Source organism: Heptranchias perlo, chromosome 9 (assembly GCF_035084215.1).
Source record: "Heptranchias perlo isolate sHepPer1 chromosome 9, sHepPer1.hap1, whole genome shotgun sequence".
Classification (NCBI taxonomy): Eukaryota; Metazoa; Chordata; class Chondrichthyes; order Hexanchiformes; family Hexanchidae; genus Heptranchias; species Heptranchias perlo.
In genome coordinates this window covers 65,605,089-65,623,309 of record NC_090333.1, presented here as the reverse complement: position 1 = coordinate 65,623,309, position 18,221 = coordinate 65,605,089, and the positions used below count along the sequence as shown (strand labels likewise).

General features: G+C 42.3%; 1 protein-coding gene and 1 long non-coding RNA gene across 4 annotated transcripts in view; one reads left to right on the top strand and one right to left on the bottom strand.

Moving 5' to 3' along the window:
- The window catches only part of LOC137325494 (uncharacterized), a 117,522-nt gene that overhangs the window by 18,228 nt on the left and 81,073 nt on the right, over positions 1-18,221 (top strand). The gene's annotated exons all lie outside the window — the stretch shown is intronic.
- Positions 1-18,221, bottom strand: part of LOC137325493 (regulator of G-protein signaling 8-like) — a 38,164-nt gene that overhangs the window by 3,098 nt on the left and 16,845 nt on the right. The window contains exons 1-4 of one of the 2 annotated variants that reach the window (XM_067990653.1): positions 15,594-15,808; positions 15,275-15,363; positions 7,161-7,271; positions 4,867-4,928 (exon numbers count right to left, since the gene is read on the bottom strand). In XM_067990653.1, the coding sequence (XP_067846754.1) occupies positions 4,867-4,928; positions 7,161-7,271; positions 15,275-15,363; positions 15,594-15,692 (361 nt within the window). In that variant the 5' untranslated portion in view covers positions 15,693-15,808. Of the gene's footprint in view, positions 1-4,866; positions 4,929-7,160; positions 7,272-15,274; positions 15,364-15,593; positions 15,809-18,221 lie in introns of those variants that run through there. The other variant, XM_067990652.1, reaches the window with a different exon arrangement.

Here is an 18,221-nt window from a genome sequence, read left to right as displayed (position 1 = left end):
GGGGGAGAAACGACTGCGATTGAGGGGGGTGTAGCATCGGCGAGGGAGACAGTGGCGGCGATCGCTGAGGGAATGGTGGCCTGCAGTGGCCCGCGTTTTTTGAATGTAGGTGTAAATATATTTAAAAATCCCTTTAAGGTCCGCCCGTCAGGCTGCATGTAGACCTGGTTTTCCTGAGTGCAGCTGGTGCCAGCTACCTCAGGGCAAACCAATCTTGCAGAGCGGGCCTCAAACGGGCATTAGGCCTCTTATTTGCATATGCAAAGAGTCTAACACCGGATTCAGGTGTGGGCACTGCATGACGATTTTTGGCCTTTACCAATATGGCGGGCGGCACACTTCCAGCTCGTAATGAGCATGCATTTCCTGCCTGTAATATTGGAGGCTTAGGAGGCCGTTTAGCGCAGGAAGACCAGGCATTGTGCGACTGAATTTCTAGGCCAATAGCTTTGCATCGTTTCCTTTATTTGCAATACTCCCTAAACTCCCAAAGACCCCTATGTGTGTGCAGACATTTGCAGCTTTGAGGTCCAATATATCTTGTTACCATGTCTGTTTAATAAGGATCACATAATAACCATTTAAGATGCATGAGAAGATGCGTTCGTGAGAAACGTAACAGAGCATGTGACCAGAGTTCTTTTCCCATGGCCTACTGCTGGTAACACAACCTTGGTTTGACCCTGTTTTTGAGCCATACTCTGGGATTCCAGAGCAATGGGACAGGCCCCAGTGACTTAACATCTCCAACTTTCACAGTCATGCTGCAACTTTGCTTCTGTTTACATTATCCAGCTGGCTTTAAGATGTTTGGAAGTGAACAAAGGGTTTTTTTAAGGACTTGGCCACATGTAATACAGTAACATTTCTGACCTCAAGATCTTGCACAGTAAACTATTCTTTTGCCAGACTTGGGCTTTTACTATTGTCCACCATTTTTTTTTCTGGGATCACTGCACTACTCAGTAAACATATTAAACTTCCACATATTTGTTGCAGTTCTTGTAATTTTGAAGTTTTTTTTGATATTTAGATCAGTATTTAGATTTGTATTGAACCATTAAAGATTGATGGCTTCATTCTATAAGCACAGGTTTCCCTGTCACGAAAAAAAATCTATTTTTATACAGGAATGCAATAATGTTTTATATGTTTTCCCATCACCTTATTGTACCGTTTCAAGATGCATACCTTGACTCAATGTAACATCTAGTGTACTGAGGCACTAAGGCCAACGCCAGAAAGAATTGCTGCCAGTAGCCTGGGAGGGGGTAAAAGTGAGAAAGGAGCATCCTCCTCAGTATTCAACAGTTTGCCTTCGCTCCAATCCACCCAAGAACAATGTCCTTCCCCTTTATTCCTTCCACTGCTAAAAGCAATGATTTGGGCTGAGGTATGCTCATTACAACATACCACCACCATTTATGTTGCAAATACATTAAATGGATGGCCATGGAAGAAAGAATTGCATTTATTTGTGTCTTATTGCATCACTCAGATGTCTCAAAGTGCTTCACTTTGATTTATAAAATTATTCGAAAGGTGGCACTTCAGACAATGCAGCCTTCCCTCAGTACTGTACTGGGCTGTCAGTCTAGATTATGCACTCTTGGTGTGAGACTCGACTCCACAACGATCAGACCCAGAGGTAAGAATGCTAACGACTGAGCCAAGATGATGCATGAGGTTTCTCCCCCCATTAGCTCAGGAATAAAGTCTCCCTCTTCCTGCAAAGTAAGTGAATCGTCCAATTGATCTGGCTTCAATCAAATATGTGTAGACTAAAACATACTTCATTTAAATGCAGCAAAGTACAAGATCTCTGAATTTTTGACCAATCGGCCCCTGAAAGCTTACTGGTGATGGTAACTGTATATAAAAAAGCAGTATTAAGTGTCAATGTGAAAATGGAGAGATGGTCACTGATTTGAATGGCTGTTGCTCAGACAGCTAACCAAAGCAGTGCAATTAGTCATACCCAGGTTAAATAGAATGGATTGGAGGTTGGAAAATATGACCTAGATCTGTAGTCTTGTGTAACCTTAACTCAAGATGTGGATTGTGAACAATTCAAATAGTGTCTTTTTCTTCTATTTGGGAGGAGCTTCATTAGGGGGTGGGGAAGAGCGCTGCTCCATTTTGCTGCCAGGGGACATGTTGGGTGCCAGGTTCCCAGCATGCCCAGGAAAGCTGACAGTTCTGCCCTGAGGTTCCCTTCCTTTCAGGTAGGAGGGCCTTTAAAAGACCCACAGCAGTGCAGGTAAGTTTTTTTTGTATGCCATTTCTGTGCTCTCTTTTTTAATCATTTTTTCTTTATACCCAGCTGACTATTATGAGACTTTGTGCTAGTTGTTAATTATTCACTTCACCCCAACCCACCCCTCCACCAAGCTCCCTTTCTAGGCGCCATTGGGAATCCTGTGAGCTCGCATGTTCGGAGGAAGAGGAGCACCCAATGGAAGGGTAATGAGGCAGGTTTGGCTGTCAGAGAGGTGCTCTGTGCCCTCCATCTGGCACATGCAACTTGGTATCTGTATGGAAACGTGAAATCACCTTGCTTTGGAAGATGTAGTGCTGGAAGAGGCCTCTCTTCCCAAAGGAAGCTGCGTCAGAAGATCCCCAATGGCTTCACTACAATATTTGGATGCAGGATGGTTCTTCAGAAGCACCTCAATCAAAGCCTGTCCTGCTTTATGTGGAACGGATTGAATAAAGGTACGGCCAAGGTAATCAAGGGGCCAGTGTTGTCAGATTGGCCTGAATCGAAAAGATGCTAACCAACCATTTATGCAGCACCTACTTGTCAATGACTGTGGGGTAAGGGGGCGGCGGGGGGGGGGGGTTTGTCTTCTCGGACTGAGTCAGCAGATGGGCAAATGCTAAACTGTACCATCTGCTGCAAGGACACCTGCGGCTACCCTACAGCAGAGAGCTTGCACGTGCAGGGGACAGTAATGGTCAGCTGTGGTCTTAAAACTTGGCTGCACTTCCTTGCAGGCATGCTGCAGCGCTGACCTTATGGGATGTCACCGTGGAGTGGCACAGTGATCAACCCTCCTGGTGAGCAGCTCATGCAACGCCACATCAACTTCAGCAGGCATCAGACGGGAGGGGGGGTTGAAAGGGGCAGAAGTTGGGCTCCTCCATCACTTGTCTGCCGACTTATGGCCGTATCTAGGTCTCCCCTTTCCCCTGATCTACCATTTCTTAATTCCCCGTCCTAAAGCCTCGGCAAAGGCTGCTGATGGGTTGAGATGCTCTCCAGAAGCTTTTGACCCCATTGTAACACTCCCCTTTAATTGTCCCCGTCCCTTTAAATTTTATTAACTAGCAATTTTTCCTCTTTTACTGCTAGTGAGTAGGACTCATTGAATAGCTCAAGAGCCGGCATAGGCACGATGGGCCGATTGGCCTCCTTCTGCGCTGTATTGTTCTATGATTCCATGGTGTCACTCCTGGAACTATCTGAGTTTGCACCTGGAGTTGTAAATAATGATGCAAATTTGTCTAAGCTGGAGAACTGAATGAAATTTGTACTGAACCTCTTGGGTGGGATTAGCACATATTTTAAAGCATCTAGAACTGATATCAACCTGAAGACAAAATTTGGCCCCATCGTATTTTTTTAAATGTTGAACTGCATAAAAGTTATTTGCAAACCTGCTTCTGTGCTTCCATTCCTTGTTAAACCATTTAATGGCCTGAAGCCTTGTATTTGCATCATTTCCTTCATCATTGATTCATTTGCATAAACTCCAAATGGTAGTTTATCCCATGTGATCCTTCTCTACATTATAGCCAAGTGCTAATGCGGTGGAAAGGTCAGTGTGCACTCCAGTTTGTCCAACGTTTTGTTCGGTAGGTCAGTACTTCTTAATTTAATTTAATTGCCTGGTTAATTACAAAACAGCTTTCCGTGCTGACAAAATGGGCATGATTTTATCTCTGAGCCGAGGACTCCGCGTGTCTGTAGATATTCGCGTGAGGACCCCAGAAGCGAATTGACTGAGAAGCGCAATCTGTAATCTCAACTCAATTGAAAGTGAGTATTTGAGCTTCTGGGTTTCCCAAGCACCAGGCAGCCAGATTGACAGGCAAATCAGAGCAGGGGCGGGAAGGAGAGAGAGCGATTGAGGTGGTGGGACATGGACGACATTGGTGGGGGGGAGCGGCCGATTGCAGGGGTCATGTTGTGCCAGGTGAGTTTGTTGGGCCTGGATGAAGCATTCCTGCTCCTCCGGGCCCACAAGCAGTGCGATAAAGGCATTCACCTCATGGATCTGGCCCTTCCCACCTGCTTTCACCTGACATGAATCAGAGGCAATGGGAAACCCGAACAGGTCAGGTTAAATTCATTTTACTTTTGTAATACACAAAACATTAAGTACCTCAACTATTTCAATGCGGTACATTGCCCCTTGAAGTATCGGCCCGCTGGCTTTAAGTGAGGACAAGACATCCAGGTGTCTGTTGTGCGCACATATCCAAACCTGCCTGGGTCAAACTCAGAATTGAGTGCGTTGGAACCGGGATACGGTCCCACTCCAAAAAGCTATTATTTTAACTTCCCACCCGTTCTTGGGGGTTAAAATTACCCCCAATCACTCAGTAAAATTAAATGGGACCCACTGTATAACAAAACTAACAAAGAACTAAAAGTAAAAATGTTTGTTTTAATATTATTACTACCAGAATCATACAGTTAAATTAGCAAAGTAAGTGTGCTTTGGGGTGATATTATCTCGTGTCAGCTCTTGTCTTCCTTTCATTGCGGTGTTGAATCAGTTCTAGAATGATGGTTCATTAATAACCGCTGCCATTGTATTTATTGTTCCAGTTGGTACATGAAATTATCACCATACTTACACTTATGAGCCAGAAGTACGCTGAATGATTCGGTCCATTGCACAGCTTCCTCTGTGGACAGCCTTTGAAAACCCAGAAAAGAATAACAATTACTATCCTGTCAAGTCATCCCAGCTTAATTTTTATAATCTCCAAGTTTGGGCATGAACTACTTTTTACCCCAATATGCCCTGGCATGTCCAGCTTGTAACATCCAACTGTAGTTTCTCCTTAACTCCACATGTGTTTTTTTTTTATTGGCTTTGTTTTGTCTTTTTAAAGAACGTTCCATCCCATCAGAGCATCACCTTCTTGCCCCTCCTCCCCCATTTTATTTTCTCTGCTCACTGCTTCATGTTGGGCTGTGATGTGGAGATGCCGGTGATGGACTGGAGTGGACAAATGTAAGGAGTCGCACAACACCAGGTTATAGTCCAACAGCTTTATTTGAAATCACAAGCTTTCGGAGCTTTGCTCCTTCGTCAGGTGAGTGAAGGGTTCCATAAAGTCATAGCATATATAGTCAGAGAACAATGCCTGGTGATTACAGATAATCTTTCCAACTGCCCGTTATCACACCTCGGCAGAGATATAATCACAGCAATCAAAGGAGTGGATGGTGTTCAGACTGTTAGTCAGGGAAACATTACATCCAAGAATACTGAATACACAAGAGGTCAGATCACAACGACAGAGAGAGAGAGAGAATGACCAGTTGTATTAAAAACAGATAACTTTTTTTCGCTGGCGGGGTTACATGTAGCGTGACATGAACCCAAGATCCCGGTTGAGGCCGTCCTCATGGGTGCGGAACTTGGCTATCAATTTCTGCTCGACGATTTTGCGTTGTCGTGTGTCTCGAAGGCTGCCATCCACTCCTTTTGAGTGCTGTGATTATCTCTCTGCCGAGGTGTGATAACGGGCAGTTGGAAAGATTATCTGTAATCACCAGACATTGTTCTCTGACTATATATGCTATGACTTTATGGAATCCTTCACTCACCTGACGAAGGAGCAAAGCTCCGAAAGCTTGTGATTTCAAATAAAGCTGTTGGACTATAACCTGGTGTTGTGCGACTCCTTACATCCTGTTGGGCTGTCTGTGCTCCTTTTACTGCCAGCAGATCCCAAATCACCACCAGTGCTACACTTAACCGATTGCTAGGAGACAGGTGGCAGTGTCCTGGCGGTGGCAACTCATTCAATTTTACTTCCTCCCTCTCCCACAAACCTCCCTGTGGTGGTATGACCAAGGTTAGGAACTAAATGGAGTGAGGAATTGAGCCTGCATCACTCCACTCTGCTGCTAGTGTTCCAATACACTCTAGCCACTCAAGTTAAGAGTTAATGTGTTATCCCACCATCTTTCAAATATAATGTTAGAACGTGCATGGTCTGCTAGATGGAGATTCACATTTTCTGTTATTGCTGAAAGGGCTAATGATTGGAATTGTTACATATTATCACCGCCTGTACATCTGCTTCTGCTCACTGGAGGCCCCATTTTACTAATTTTGTACCGTTCTGCTGCCTTTCATTGCAGAAAGTAATGATGGAACAGAGAAAAAAAATTGATTCTGAAAAATCAGATTCAACAACATTTAGAATTTTTACCGAATTTGTTTACCTGTATTTTGACTGATTTTATTAACCAGCATCCCTTCCTCCCTTACCCACAAAAAATTGTGCCTTTTTAATAAATCCATTCTGCACTCAAAAGGCCAATAAGAACATAGGAAAAGGAATAGGCCTTTCAGCCCCTCGAGCTTCTTCTGCCATTTAATTACATTGGAGTTGAGGTATAGATCAACCATATTTACCTGCCTTTGATCCATATCCCTTGATACCCTTACCTAACAAAATCTATCTATCTCAGTTTTGATCATTTCAATTGACCCAGCATCCACAACCTTTTGGGGGAAGAGAGATACAGATTTACACTACCCAACTGTTTTAATGCCAAAGAAAAATGATCAGCTTTTGATTGAAGTGAAGAAACCAGCTTTACTGTTATAAATTACAAGTGGTTAATGAATGACTATAAATTACTGAGATTGAGTCACATCTAAAGAGGTACTGTCTAACTGTCTGGCAAGCCTTTCCTCGTTCTGTTTACAAACAAGTGGTGCAATGATGTAAGCTGTGTTGGAGGATATCTTGGCATCACTAGTACGTGATGTTGCAGTGAAAATGATGCTTGATTCTCTCTGCTGTTTGGCCAATAAATTTTTCATGAATGCCATGCCCCTTTAAACACTTAGACCTATTGGTTTTATTCCCCCTCGCCCCCCCAAACCAGAAAACAAATCACTCACTTCATGCATCTAATTGGCTTCTCATGTTTATTGGGGAGAAAAGTGCTGAAGTCACTGTAGGAGTCTGATTTCTGTGATAAGCAGCCCAGTCGGGTCTTCATTGCTCTGGCCCTGCAGAAAGACACAGCAACAATCCCAGTCTTTGAAAGAAGGTATTCCGCTTCCTGGTGCTGTACAATGTGATATATTTAGCGTGCAAATGTGCATTGCAAGGTTTACAGTAAGGATTGCTTCATAACATCAACTCAAAATGATCCCAAAGTATTAAGTTATAAATATGCTGGGGTAGATTTTGACTTCGTGCGATAGTATAAAACAAGTGATAGCGAGTCGGCAGACCATTTTACATCTCTCCCCATTTTTTATTTCCACTGACTGCAATGGAAATAAATATCGGGAGAGATATAAAACGGGTGATAGCAAAGTCAAAACCTACCCCCGTTATGTCTATGAAATACAAATTTGCCAGAAATAGAGCTAGAATCAGCGAAATAATGAACAGAAACAATGCATACAGAAAAATCCTTATCTAAGAGCAAATTACAAGCTATTATAACTTAACCAACGTTTATAAACATTAATTGAATGCAGAGATAAAGTCACAGTTAAAGATGTGTTCATAACAATGGCAAAATACTTGGTTTGTCATATGGATGTGGATCTCCCTTTAGATTATACTAATGGTAGTCAGTAAAGTTACCAACCAGAGCCACAGATTAAATCAATGTCATAATTGTTCTGAGATCATCAGGCCCTTAGCTTGAAGCTCACTAATTCAGGGCTGCACCTCATTGTTCAATAGTGGCCTGTACCCATCATGATATGCTATGCCTAAAAACACCTTTTTATGGGATTTGTACTGAATTTGCTCAGCCTGTCTGATATTCCATGTCACTCAATTAAACAATGAATATTAATTAACTCATTTAAACATATTTCATGTCAGGGTATCTGAACTTTGTGAGGGTCACAAGAAATACCTTCATACAATGGACTAAAAATGTGTGGGGGGGAAATCAAGAGGCAGGTCAGTTTTTGGCAACATCTGTTTCAACATCTGGCCTTTGGGGGTTGGATGTGAGTAAGTTCACTTCTAATTATTTTTAAAAATACATACAATGCACTGAAGCGATGTGGAAGTGTATATTCCCCTTGAAGATTTATATAAGCAGCTGTATCCATGGAAAAATGGTTCAAACAGTGGGTGTTCTTTGTTTCATTTTAATAAACCTATTAAACCAAAGTTGCTGTTCTGAAGTCACATGTCTTTAGTTGTATCTTTTTATATTAATTGCATAAAAGAACTTGATCAGCAGATTAGAAGATTACGTAGACTTTTACAGCACAGAAACAGGCCGTTCGGCCCAACAGGTCTATGTTGTTGTTTATGCTCCACACAAGCCTCCTCCCTCCCTACTACATCTCACTCGATCAACATAACCTTCAATTCCTTTCTCCCTCATCTAGTTTCTCCTTAGGTGAATCTATGGTAGTCACCTTAACCACTCCGTGTGGTAGTGAGTTCCACAATCTGACCACTTTGAGTAAAGAGATTTCTCCTGAATTCCATATTGCATTTATTAGTGACTATTTTATATTTATGGCCCCTAGTTTTGGACTCCCCCCATAAGTGGAAACATCTTTTCTACATCTACCCTATCGAACCCCTTTGTAATTTTAAACATCTCTATCAGGCCACCTCTCAGTCTTCTGTCAAGAAAAAAAGAGCCCCAGCCTGTACAGTCTTTCCTGATGATAACTGCACCCTCTCAGTTCTGGTATCATCCTTGTAAATCTTTTTTGCACCTTCTCCAGTACTTCTATATCCCTTTTGTAATATGGAGACCAGAATTGTGCACAGTACTCTAGTGTGGTCTAACCAAGATTCTATATAAGCTTAACATAACTTGTACGCTTCTGAATTTTCTTCCTCTAGAAATGAACCCCAGTGCTTTGCTTGCATTTTTTGGCTTTGTTGAGCCACTAAAAAATGAATGTCAGTCTGGGTCATTTTCATTAATTTGGCAGAGAAATGCATGTTAAAAAGGAATAAGTATTTTCCTACTTGTCTTCCAGAGTGGAAGTAACATTGAGAACAGGCTTGCTAAATAGATAATGTTTTAATTACGTGCTGAGCAGGTTCAGAAATTAGATTTAGCGCAATATGGGAAAGTGAAGGGAAGAACCTCCAACAGTATGATTAGATGACGAGAGGCCGACTAGAAATGTGAACACTGGAGGATTAACGAACTGCATGTGGGACATAACATAAAAGAGCTCGTCATTTAATTACATATTGAAATGTCGATGGAGCCGCAATGTGGGTGGGAGCTGCATTTTTATATCATCTGTGCCCTGTTCAGTAAGAGGGGAATGTGAAGGTGGTAAATGCCCAAAGGATTCATATCTCCGTTGCAGCTACTTTTAAAGTGATATTAAGTGGCCTCACCATGAACTCTGTGCACTTCCTGAGCCCTGACTCTTCTCCCCACACTCCACACCCCACCACCCCACCCCGCCCATGGGAATCAAAGTGGCTGAGAATTCACATTGAAAATAATGGAAATCGCTGAAGCTTGTAACAAGCATGGTTATATAATGTAAAAAAAACAATCTTTCAAGAGGTACTGAAGACAACTGAACAATGAAACACTATATTTACACCACAGATTGAACTCAGTTTACATTCCCTTTTCATAGTTTACTTGGCATCCGTTGGCCCAAGTCCCCTTTCATTAACGTACTTCATGTTGTGTGCATTAATTCCGGTCAGCACTTATGTAACATATAATTTCCTCTTAACAATTTAAAAGTTATAATTCATGCTAGCTCCACAGTGTTGGAACATTTTCCTTGTTTTCTTAACCATGCGCCATTTCCTCTTTCTTTCTCTTTCCCCCCCCGCCCCCCTCCGCCATTTCCGCTTTTCCCCCATTTCCCATGCACACTTCCCAATCAGGAAGCTCCCATGTTTCTGCCAATGCTACTTTTTAAGCCAGCCTAGTGAATGAACATTGTCTTGGCCTCAGTACCTCATCCTGCTGCAATGATCATTACTGGGACTTGCTTGTGGGAACCCTAAGGCATGAGCAGATCACCTACTGGCCTTTGGCACAGTGCAGTGAGGCAAAATATTCTCCTCACTTCTCTAGCATAAAGCTTGAAACAATGGATCTCTGTAGCTGTAGGAAGAGGAGGAGCAGGAAAGAAAATGGTATGGGAAGCAGGAGCAAGATAGGAAGCAAAACAAAAGTACAGAAAGATGGGGAGAGAGAGAGAGAGAGAGGTGACAGCATCAGGGAATAAGGAATCGTTTCATAAGTGAGAGAGAAAAGGTCGAGTGAGAAACTGAGAGTGCGTCACATCCAGATAATCAAGTGAGACGGCATCACAACCAAGGAGAGAACCTTGAGGGCAGCTGGACAGCATGATCCCTAGATTTGGCAGAGAGACTAAGGCGTCAATTTTAACCTAACTCGCCAGTCGGGAAACTGATGAGATCGGATGCAATGCTGATTTTACACCCCGTCTGATTTTACTCTCTGGAGGCAGTGGAGAGCAATATTGGGCCTGGTGTAAAACCAGCATTCCACCCGATTCCGTGGATTTCCCGCCCGGTGAGTTAGGTTAAAATGAACAAGAAGCCCGGGACACAGCATGAGTTCGGCAGAGAGAGAGAGCAAGGGAAGCCAGGGAGTTTCGACCTAGAAAGTTGAGAGCTGGCACCAGGGAGGATGATTAGGAGAGCAAGACTGAGGAAACCACCCTGAGCAGCTCTGCTAGAAATTGCCCGCAGAAGACGTCATTAATTTGGCCTGGTCATTACATCATTGGATATTAGGAACAGACTGTGTCACTTGAGAAGTAAAAGGGAGCTGGTCAAGGCCTAGTAACAGTATCATGGCGTGGTTACTGAACTGTGCATAACTTAGTAATGCAAATCATAACGGTTATGGTAATGATGCAAGGGAAACCTGTGCTGTAATACGCGGAGAGGTCAACCTATTACTGCCACATGCAGCAAGTTGATTCAGACATGCTTTGACTCCCTGGTAATAAAGTAATTGCTCAGCAGCAGCTTCATCATCATCACTGCATAGTTCTGGATCAATGTGTCAATGTCCTCATGGGTAGGATTGGTGTAGCTGGACGAGCAGTGGAAAGCTGTCCAGTGCCCTACGCTGGTAAATGGCATGGTTTTAGCCACTTAAAAAGCCAAGGCCCAGGGGGCCCGCAAGTTCCCATAAGGGTTCCCTGGGCCTTGGCTTTTGCCAGCCTGGACCTAAAATCTGTGGATTTGAGTAAATTGTGTCCCTGTAGGGGAAGAGTGTGTAACAAATAAACTGAAGGTCTACTGGGGTGGGTTTCTAGATATCTTGGTTTGAAGAATCTTTGGTACGGTGATGGGTTCTTGCATGCGTCGGACACCTGGCTGATCAAACAAAAATGTGCTATGAAAGATGAACACAGCAGTGCAGGGACTGTCTTGATTACAAGTGTTACTTGATGTTACATGGGATCCCAAATGAAAGACCAACAAAACCTAAGTAAACCAGAGTGCAGTGACAGTCCAATAATGAACTGACAAAGCAGATTGAAGTGAAGGACTATCTCCGTCCTTCCTCCCACTTCTCTACCATTTTTCATCAGGGTGATAACGGCTTTTGGTATAAATGGTTCACCTCCAAGGGGCCATTTTCCAATTATAACAACAACTTGCATTTTAAATAGCACCTTTATATAGTAAAATGTCCCAAGGCACTTCACAGGAGTGTTATCAGACAAAATTTGACACAAGCCAAAGAGGGAGACATTAGGACAGGTGACCAAAAGCTTGGCCAAAGTGGTAGATTTTAAGGAGCATCTTAAAGGAGGAGAGAGAGGTAGCGAGACGGAGGGGGTTTAGGGCAGGAATTTCATTGCTTAGGGCCTGGGCAGCTTCACGCCCTTGGTGAGGAGCCATGCCCCACGGGCAGCACGTATTGGAAGTTCAGGAGAGTGCTGAGCATGACTTCTTGGCTATTTTGGAAAATCAGGCACAGCACGCAGCAGGATTCCTAATATGTGCTACCGAATGCCAAGACTCCCAGCCAGAAAACACAAGGTTGGAAAATTACCCCTCCTAAGGCCTACTTCGGGACAATCGAACTTTAAGTAGATGGAAGAGACGCTGGAGCTGGTTCGTTACGTTTTAAACTAAGTAAGCAAACGTGCCAGAAAATTAAACTCTCTGCTATTTTTAAAAACTCATCTTTCCTTGGTAACATGTTCATAAAGAAGGCAGCACAGAAGATAAGGGTGAACTGATATGGAGCTTTTGGCTTGACTGGATCGTATAGTGCCGCGAATGCTGTATTGTGTTCCAATTCTTACATTTGCTGAATAGTCAGGAAGTCTGCATGGTAGACTCAACAAATACTATCGGTGGGGCTCCGAGGGCTAAAAAAAACCCCTCTCAAGTACTCTGTTTCAAATGAACACAAGGAAACACAATTCTATTGTGTTCTGAAATGCTAAATTGTACGTTCAACAAAGCTTCACTAATAAAGGAAGCAAGACATTGTAGAAGGGGAAAAGCAGCTTTAATATTAAAAGAAGTGATCCTTACTCTTGGGGGGGAAAAACTGTTGATTTGCTATTTTGGAACCAGATTTTGTGAAGAAAAATTTAAAAAGCAAAATCGTCACCATAGTGCATCACGGCAAATAACAATTAAAACTATCGCTGAATTTTCAGGCTAGCCAAGATTAATGACGTGGAGATACACTAGGCCATTAATATAATCACTGTCATTTCTATAAAATGTAACCGATTTGTTATTATAATTTGGGGGAACTTTCAGGTGGTTCCCAGAGATCTGATAAATTATTTGCCTAGAGCCTTATTAGCATAACACTTGTAACTTTAATCGTATGCTCCTGTTCCATTAGAGTATTACAAAAGCTCACTTTTTTTTTCATCTACATAAAACCACATTACAGAATCACAGCACAGAAGGAGACTTTTAGCTGCATATAATCACACCACTATTCCCGGCCAGAATGGAGATGATTGGGTACTGCCCCCATCAATCACGCCTGGATACCGCAGTGCTGTAAGTGACTGGGATTGATTTTACGCACATAATTTGTGTGTAACTATCCTCCACTCATTGCATTTTGCTGGAGAAATAGACCTGCTTTTATCAGGAGAAGCTGCTGCAGTTTCAATCATGAGTTCTGTTTGCTGTAGTTCGTAGAGACTCTTTTTAAATAGACTTTGTTTGCTTTGCTGTTTGTTTTCTTTACTGTGAAATAGACTGGTTGATGTAAGTCCTGCCCTAATTCTAACTCATTGGCTGACACAATGGTGTCAATAGACACTTGGAAGAGGATTTGATCTATCCTGCCTGTGTGCTTCAATGGGAGCTGTCTCCATGTCCTTTTTATATTCTTCTTTTTCAAACACTTATCCAATTCCCTTTTAAATGATCTGATAGCACCTGCCTCAATAGCTACATGTTCTGTGTGAATGTGTGAAAATATTCCTTTCTCATTTTCCCATTTGTTCTTTAACGCCCTGTATTAAATCATCCCTTCATCTCCTCAGTTCGAAAACAGTCACAATTTTTCAAGTCTTCATATTTGTACTTCCTCATACCAGATAGCATTCTAGTGAATCTACGCTGTACCCTTTCTATTGTCTCAACATCCTTCCTATAGGATGATTCCAAAATTACAGCAAATACTCCAAATATGGTCTTACTAAGATTTTATATAGATTCACTATTATGTCTGAAATTTTATATTCTATACCCTTTGCCATAAAATCCAATATTCCATTATCTATTTTTATAGCCTCATCCACTCGCAGTGATGCTTTTAATGTCCTGTGAACCTCAATTCCCACATCCCTCTGATCACCCACATCACCTATCCTTCCTCCATTCACAGTATAATTCTTACTTTTATTGCTTTTTACTAAAAACTACCTCAAATTGATTGACATTGAATTCAAGTTGCCACTTTGTTTTGCCCAGTCCACCATCTTATCAATGTCCCTAGCAGCTTCCTTTGGTCCTCAGAATTATTTACTGCACCTCCTCTTTTAGTACCGTCAGCAGATTTGGACACCACTCCAGCCTATAATCCAGATCACTAATGTACAGAGTGAACAGCAGCGGTCCCAGGACAGAACCCTGTGGGTCACCACTATCTACTTCCAATCACTCTGAGAAGCTGTCCTTAACTCCTACTCTCTGTTTCCTTTCTTCTAACCAATTTTTAATCCAATTTACTACCCTTCCCCTAATTCCACATTCCTTAATCTTCTCCAATAATCTCTGAAGAGTTTGAATTTGATTTTCTAGCCAGTTTTCTTTTTTCCCCAGTTGTATCCTGACAGCACGGACTCTTAGTGGGGTATAGTTCCACAAATGCCAGCTCTCATCTAATACATGAAGAATGGCCTTAGGAAAGATATCAGTCTGGATATTGAGTGCCTCCAGGGATTCGACCTTGAGGTATCATGACCGAGTCCTATCCTGTCCTCACCCCATGTTCACGTGGACTTTCTAGCATGAGTCACTAGATTACAATCGGGAGCAGTAACCCTGCGGATATCCATTCCTGCCCACAGTTCCAGAGTACTGAGACAATTGAAGTACCCTTATGTCACCCTAGCTGAGGTCAGCTCAAACTGAGGTTTGAACCTGGGACCCTCCTCTTCTGTATGATTCAGTCACACAGTGACTTTGCCAGCTACTTGTAAAATAAAAAGTTTTGGTTTGTGCACTTTTTTTATATTCCTGGGTAAAATTCTGAGTGAATTGTGCTCCCTCGCCTTTTAGCCACTAAGACTTCCACCTAATGATAGCCACAAAAAATGCAGATTTATGAACTGTCTCCCACTGAATCCCTAACAGCAGACTAATGCTAGCGCAATGGCAAAGAGGAAACCTAGTCGAATTTGGGATTCCATTTCACCAGTCAAATCTAGGCCAGCTCCTAGTAAGGCTTCCTTCCTGGCTGGGGAAGAGTCTATTAAAATGGGACAGCAGATCCGGCCCAACAGCACCTGCGATTGGGCTGTCATATTGTGAAACCCTAGTCGGAAGAAAAACAAAACACACTTACTGTGTTGCGCTGGTCCTTTTCTCGGCAGGATTCTCTTTATGGATTCGGCAGTCGGACAAGCTGTCTGTTTGATGCTGGGACAAGCTGTGCTGTGAAGATAGGAGAAGCAGTCTGTGTGATTTCTCTCTCACCGATTTCCCCATCAATGTACAATTTCTTGCGGAATTTTTAAAAAATGCTTTCTGCTCGACAAGAATGTCGATTAACAAAAGGAAGGCACTCTGTTGTCTTCAACACAATAATATTTGTCATCCACCATTAATCGTTCCAATGACTGTGTGTATTTTTGCTTTGGATTGGTGGAAACTGAAAAGCTTACCTTACTAGGATGCTTCCTTTTTTTATCGTGTGTCTCTACTGTTACTGAAAATGACTGGATGTTGTCAGCCATGTTGACAGCAGCTTCGATAGGAATCATTTGTTTTGATAAGTGTTCTTGGGATGCATTGAATTGAATTTGAATGATGACTCATTTGTTTTTCTCCCCCAGGCTGCGAAAAGGGGGCATAACCTGACACGCTGGCCAAAATAGGTAGTTTAATTTCCTATGGTATTCAAAGCAAGAACATTGTGTCCTGTTTCAGAAATAAAATATAGTTTTATCATTTTGAGGCCACTGTGCCCTTTGCTGGTATTTATATCAGATACAGATAATAATGCTTACTGTGGAGTTTCATCAGCAAAAGAAACAGAGGCAATGGGAAAAGATTCTTAATTAAGCAAAAGCCAACCTTCACATCATTATTCCCTGAAGGCTAAAGCAGTGAGATAAAAAGCCAACTAAATTTAGCCCATAGACTAAGCTCACTTTTAGAGAGAGAGATTCATAAATAACGCATACAAGATTTGATGGAAAATGGTTTGCAGCTAACACTCCGGGGCACCAGTCACAAGCATTTTGCGAATTGCTGCAAATGTTACTGTCCTTGTAAGGATTTTGCAGGATATCAGGACAATGGACTGTGCTGGTTTGGTTTTTGCCGTGAGATAATACAAGAGATGTGCTGCTGCGCTGAAGAAAGCGTCATTGTTAACAAAACTGCTATTTCACATTAGTGTCATGCACTAGGTAGTCACATAAGTATGTTCTCCATTTGAGGCCACTGTTCCTTGTTTGCAAAGTAGACGATCCATGTGACCAACATGTAGGAGAGATGTCCCTGTGCATATTCAGAAACAGGCAGATTGGCTGCATGGGACTCGACATCGAGCTTTGGCCATTTTTTTTGGTATCACGTCTGCAAACTCGCTTTGTTGAGTGCTTGCATTTCTCACGTATGCTGTGGTGGAACTGTTGCTGAATACCGCTATTAAGAATTTTAATTGGGGTGTGGGCCGCCAAGGAGCTGAATTGTAATTCAAGTGGAGGTGTATTCTGGCCTCTTGTGCATCTCCGATTTTCATCGTTCCACCATTGACGGCCTTGCCTTCAGCTGCCTAGGCCCCAAGCTCTGGAATTCCCTCCATAAACCTCTCTGCCTCTCTACCTCCCTCTCCTCCTTTAAGATCTACCTTTTTGACCAAGCTTTTGGTCACCTGTCCTAATATCTCCTTATGTGGCTCGGTGTCAAATTTTGTCTGATAATGCTTCTGTGATGTACCTTGGGTCGTTTTACTCTGTTAAAGGCACTATGTAAATGCAAGTTGTTGTTGTTGGTGATAACAGATTGTTGTTTGGTGACATTCAAAATGAGGTACAGTGCAGCCCTTGCTGCTCGCTAAACCTTGCATGTCTGCAAATATCTACTTAGTGGACAGCAGTGTCCAACTCCCATCATTGGCCTAAAACTGTTAACATGTTCTACACAGCACTGCTTTCCACTTGAAAGGGGTACCCTTTCTTTTATCCCAAATACAGAAAGGTGGGAGATATACTTAGCCTCCCTCCTATCTTTGTCTCTGAGACAGGGGCTTCTATCCCTGGATATTTTTCCAGGTCATGGGAGACATCCACGTCGTCAGAAGGGATGTCCAGGGAGACCTGCGTTAGGGGGACCAATGGAGATCTGTAATCAACACTAATAGAAGTCGTGCTCTTGTAGTCTCCCTCCATTTACCCTCGATAGAAGATTCTCCTCACTGATCTAGCCTGATGTGCCAATTTTTATTTTGTGTGCTGTTTCATGTCACTGCAACTTTTCTTGACCTCTAGGTTGGATCTGTTGTCTATCCTGAAATCCAGATAATTTAACTGTCCTATTTTATTGCAATGTTCCTGGGAGTCAAAGACATGGGCACAGTACAGAGATGGTCCAGTTACCTTATGCAGGACTTTTAGAAATATTGTATTACTTAGTGTTTACACAAACTATCACAACTTGTTGCTTGTAACTTGGTACAGACTTTTGGTATAAAATAGTCCCATAAAAATAAAATTAAGATGCCCAGTAAAAAGACATTGCAAAATAATGGGAATGCCAGATTCATATTGTAAAAGGTAAGGTTCTCTTTCCAGATCTCAACAGCAGCAAAGCTAAAATCTTCAGCCAAATGCACACCATGTGACTTGAATTCCCTACTGAACCAATATTGGCTTTTAATTTCCATTCCCCATTAAACCAAAGTCATGGGCAGCATTCATGAAGCTACCATTTTAGTCAGCTGCCTTAGAGCCCACAAATATCAATGATGAAAGAACAAGTGTGCTTTAGAATATTAATTTAATTATTGTTTAAAAGAAAAACATTATCAAATCAAATTAATGAACTGCCACAATAGATGTGTTGTTACTGAGGGCATCAGATTTACCAAAAAAGCCAACCTCCTGTCTTATTCTTCAGTCAGGCTGTCTGACTTCATAGGAACATAGGAACAGGAGTAGGCCATTCAGCCCCTTGAGTCAGTTCTGCCAATGAATTAGATCATGGCTGATCTGTACCTCAACTCCATTTTCCTGCCTTAGCTCCATATCCCTTGATACCCTCACTTAACAAAAATCAATTGATCT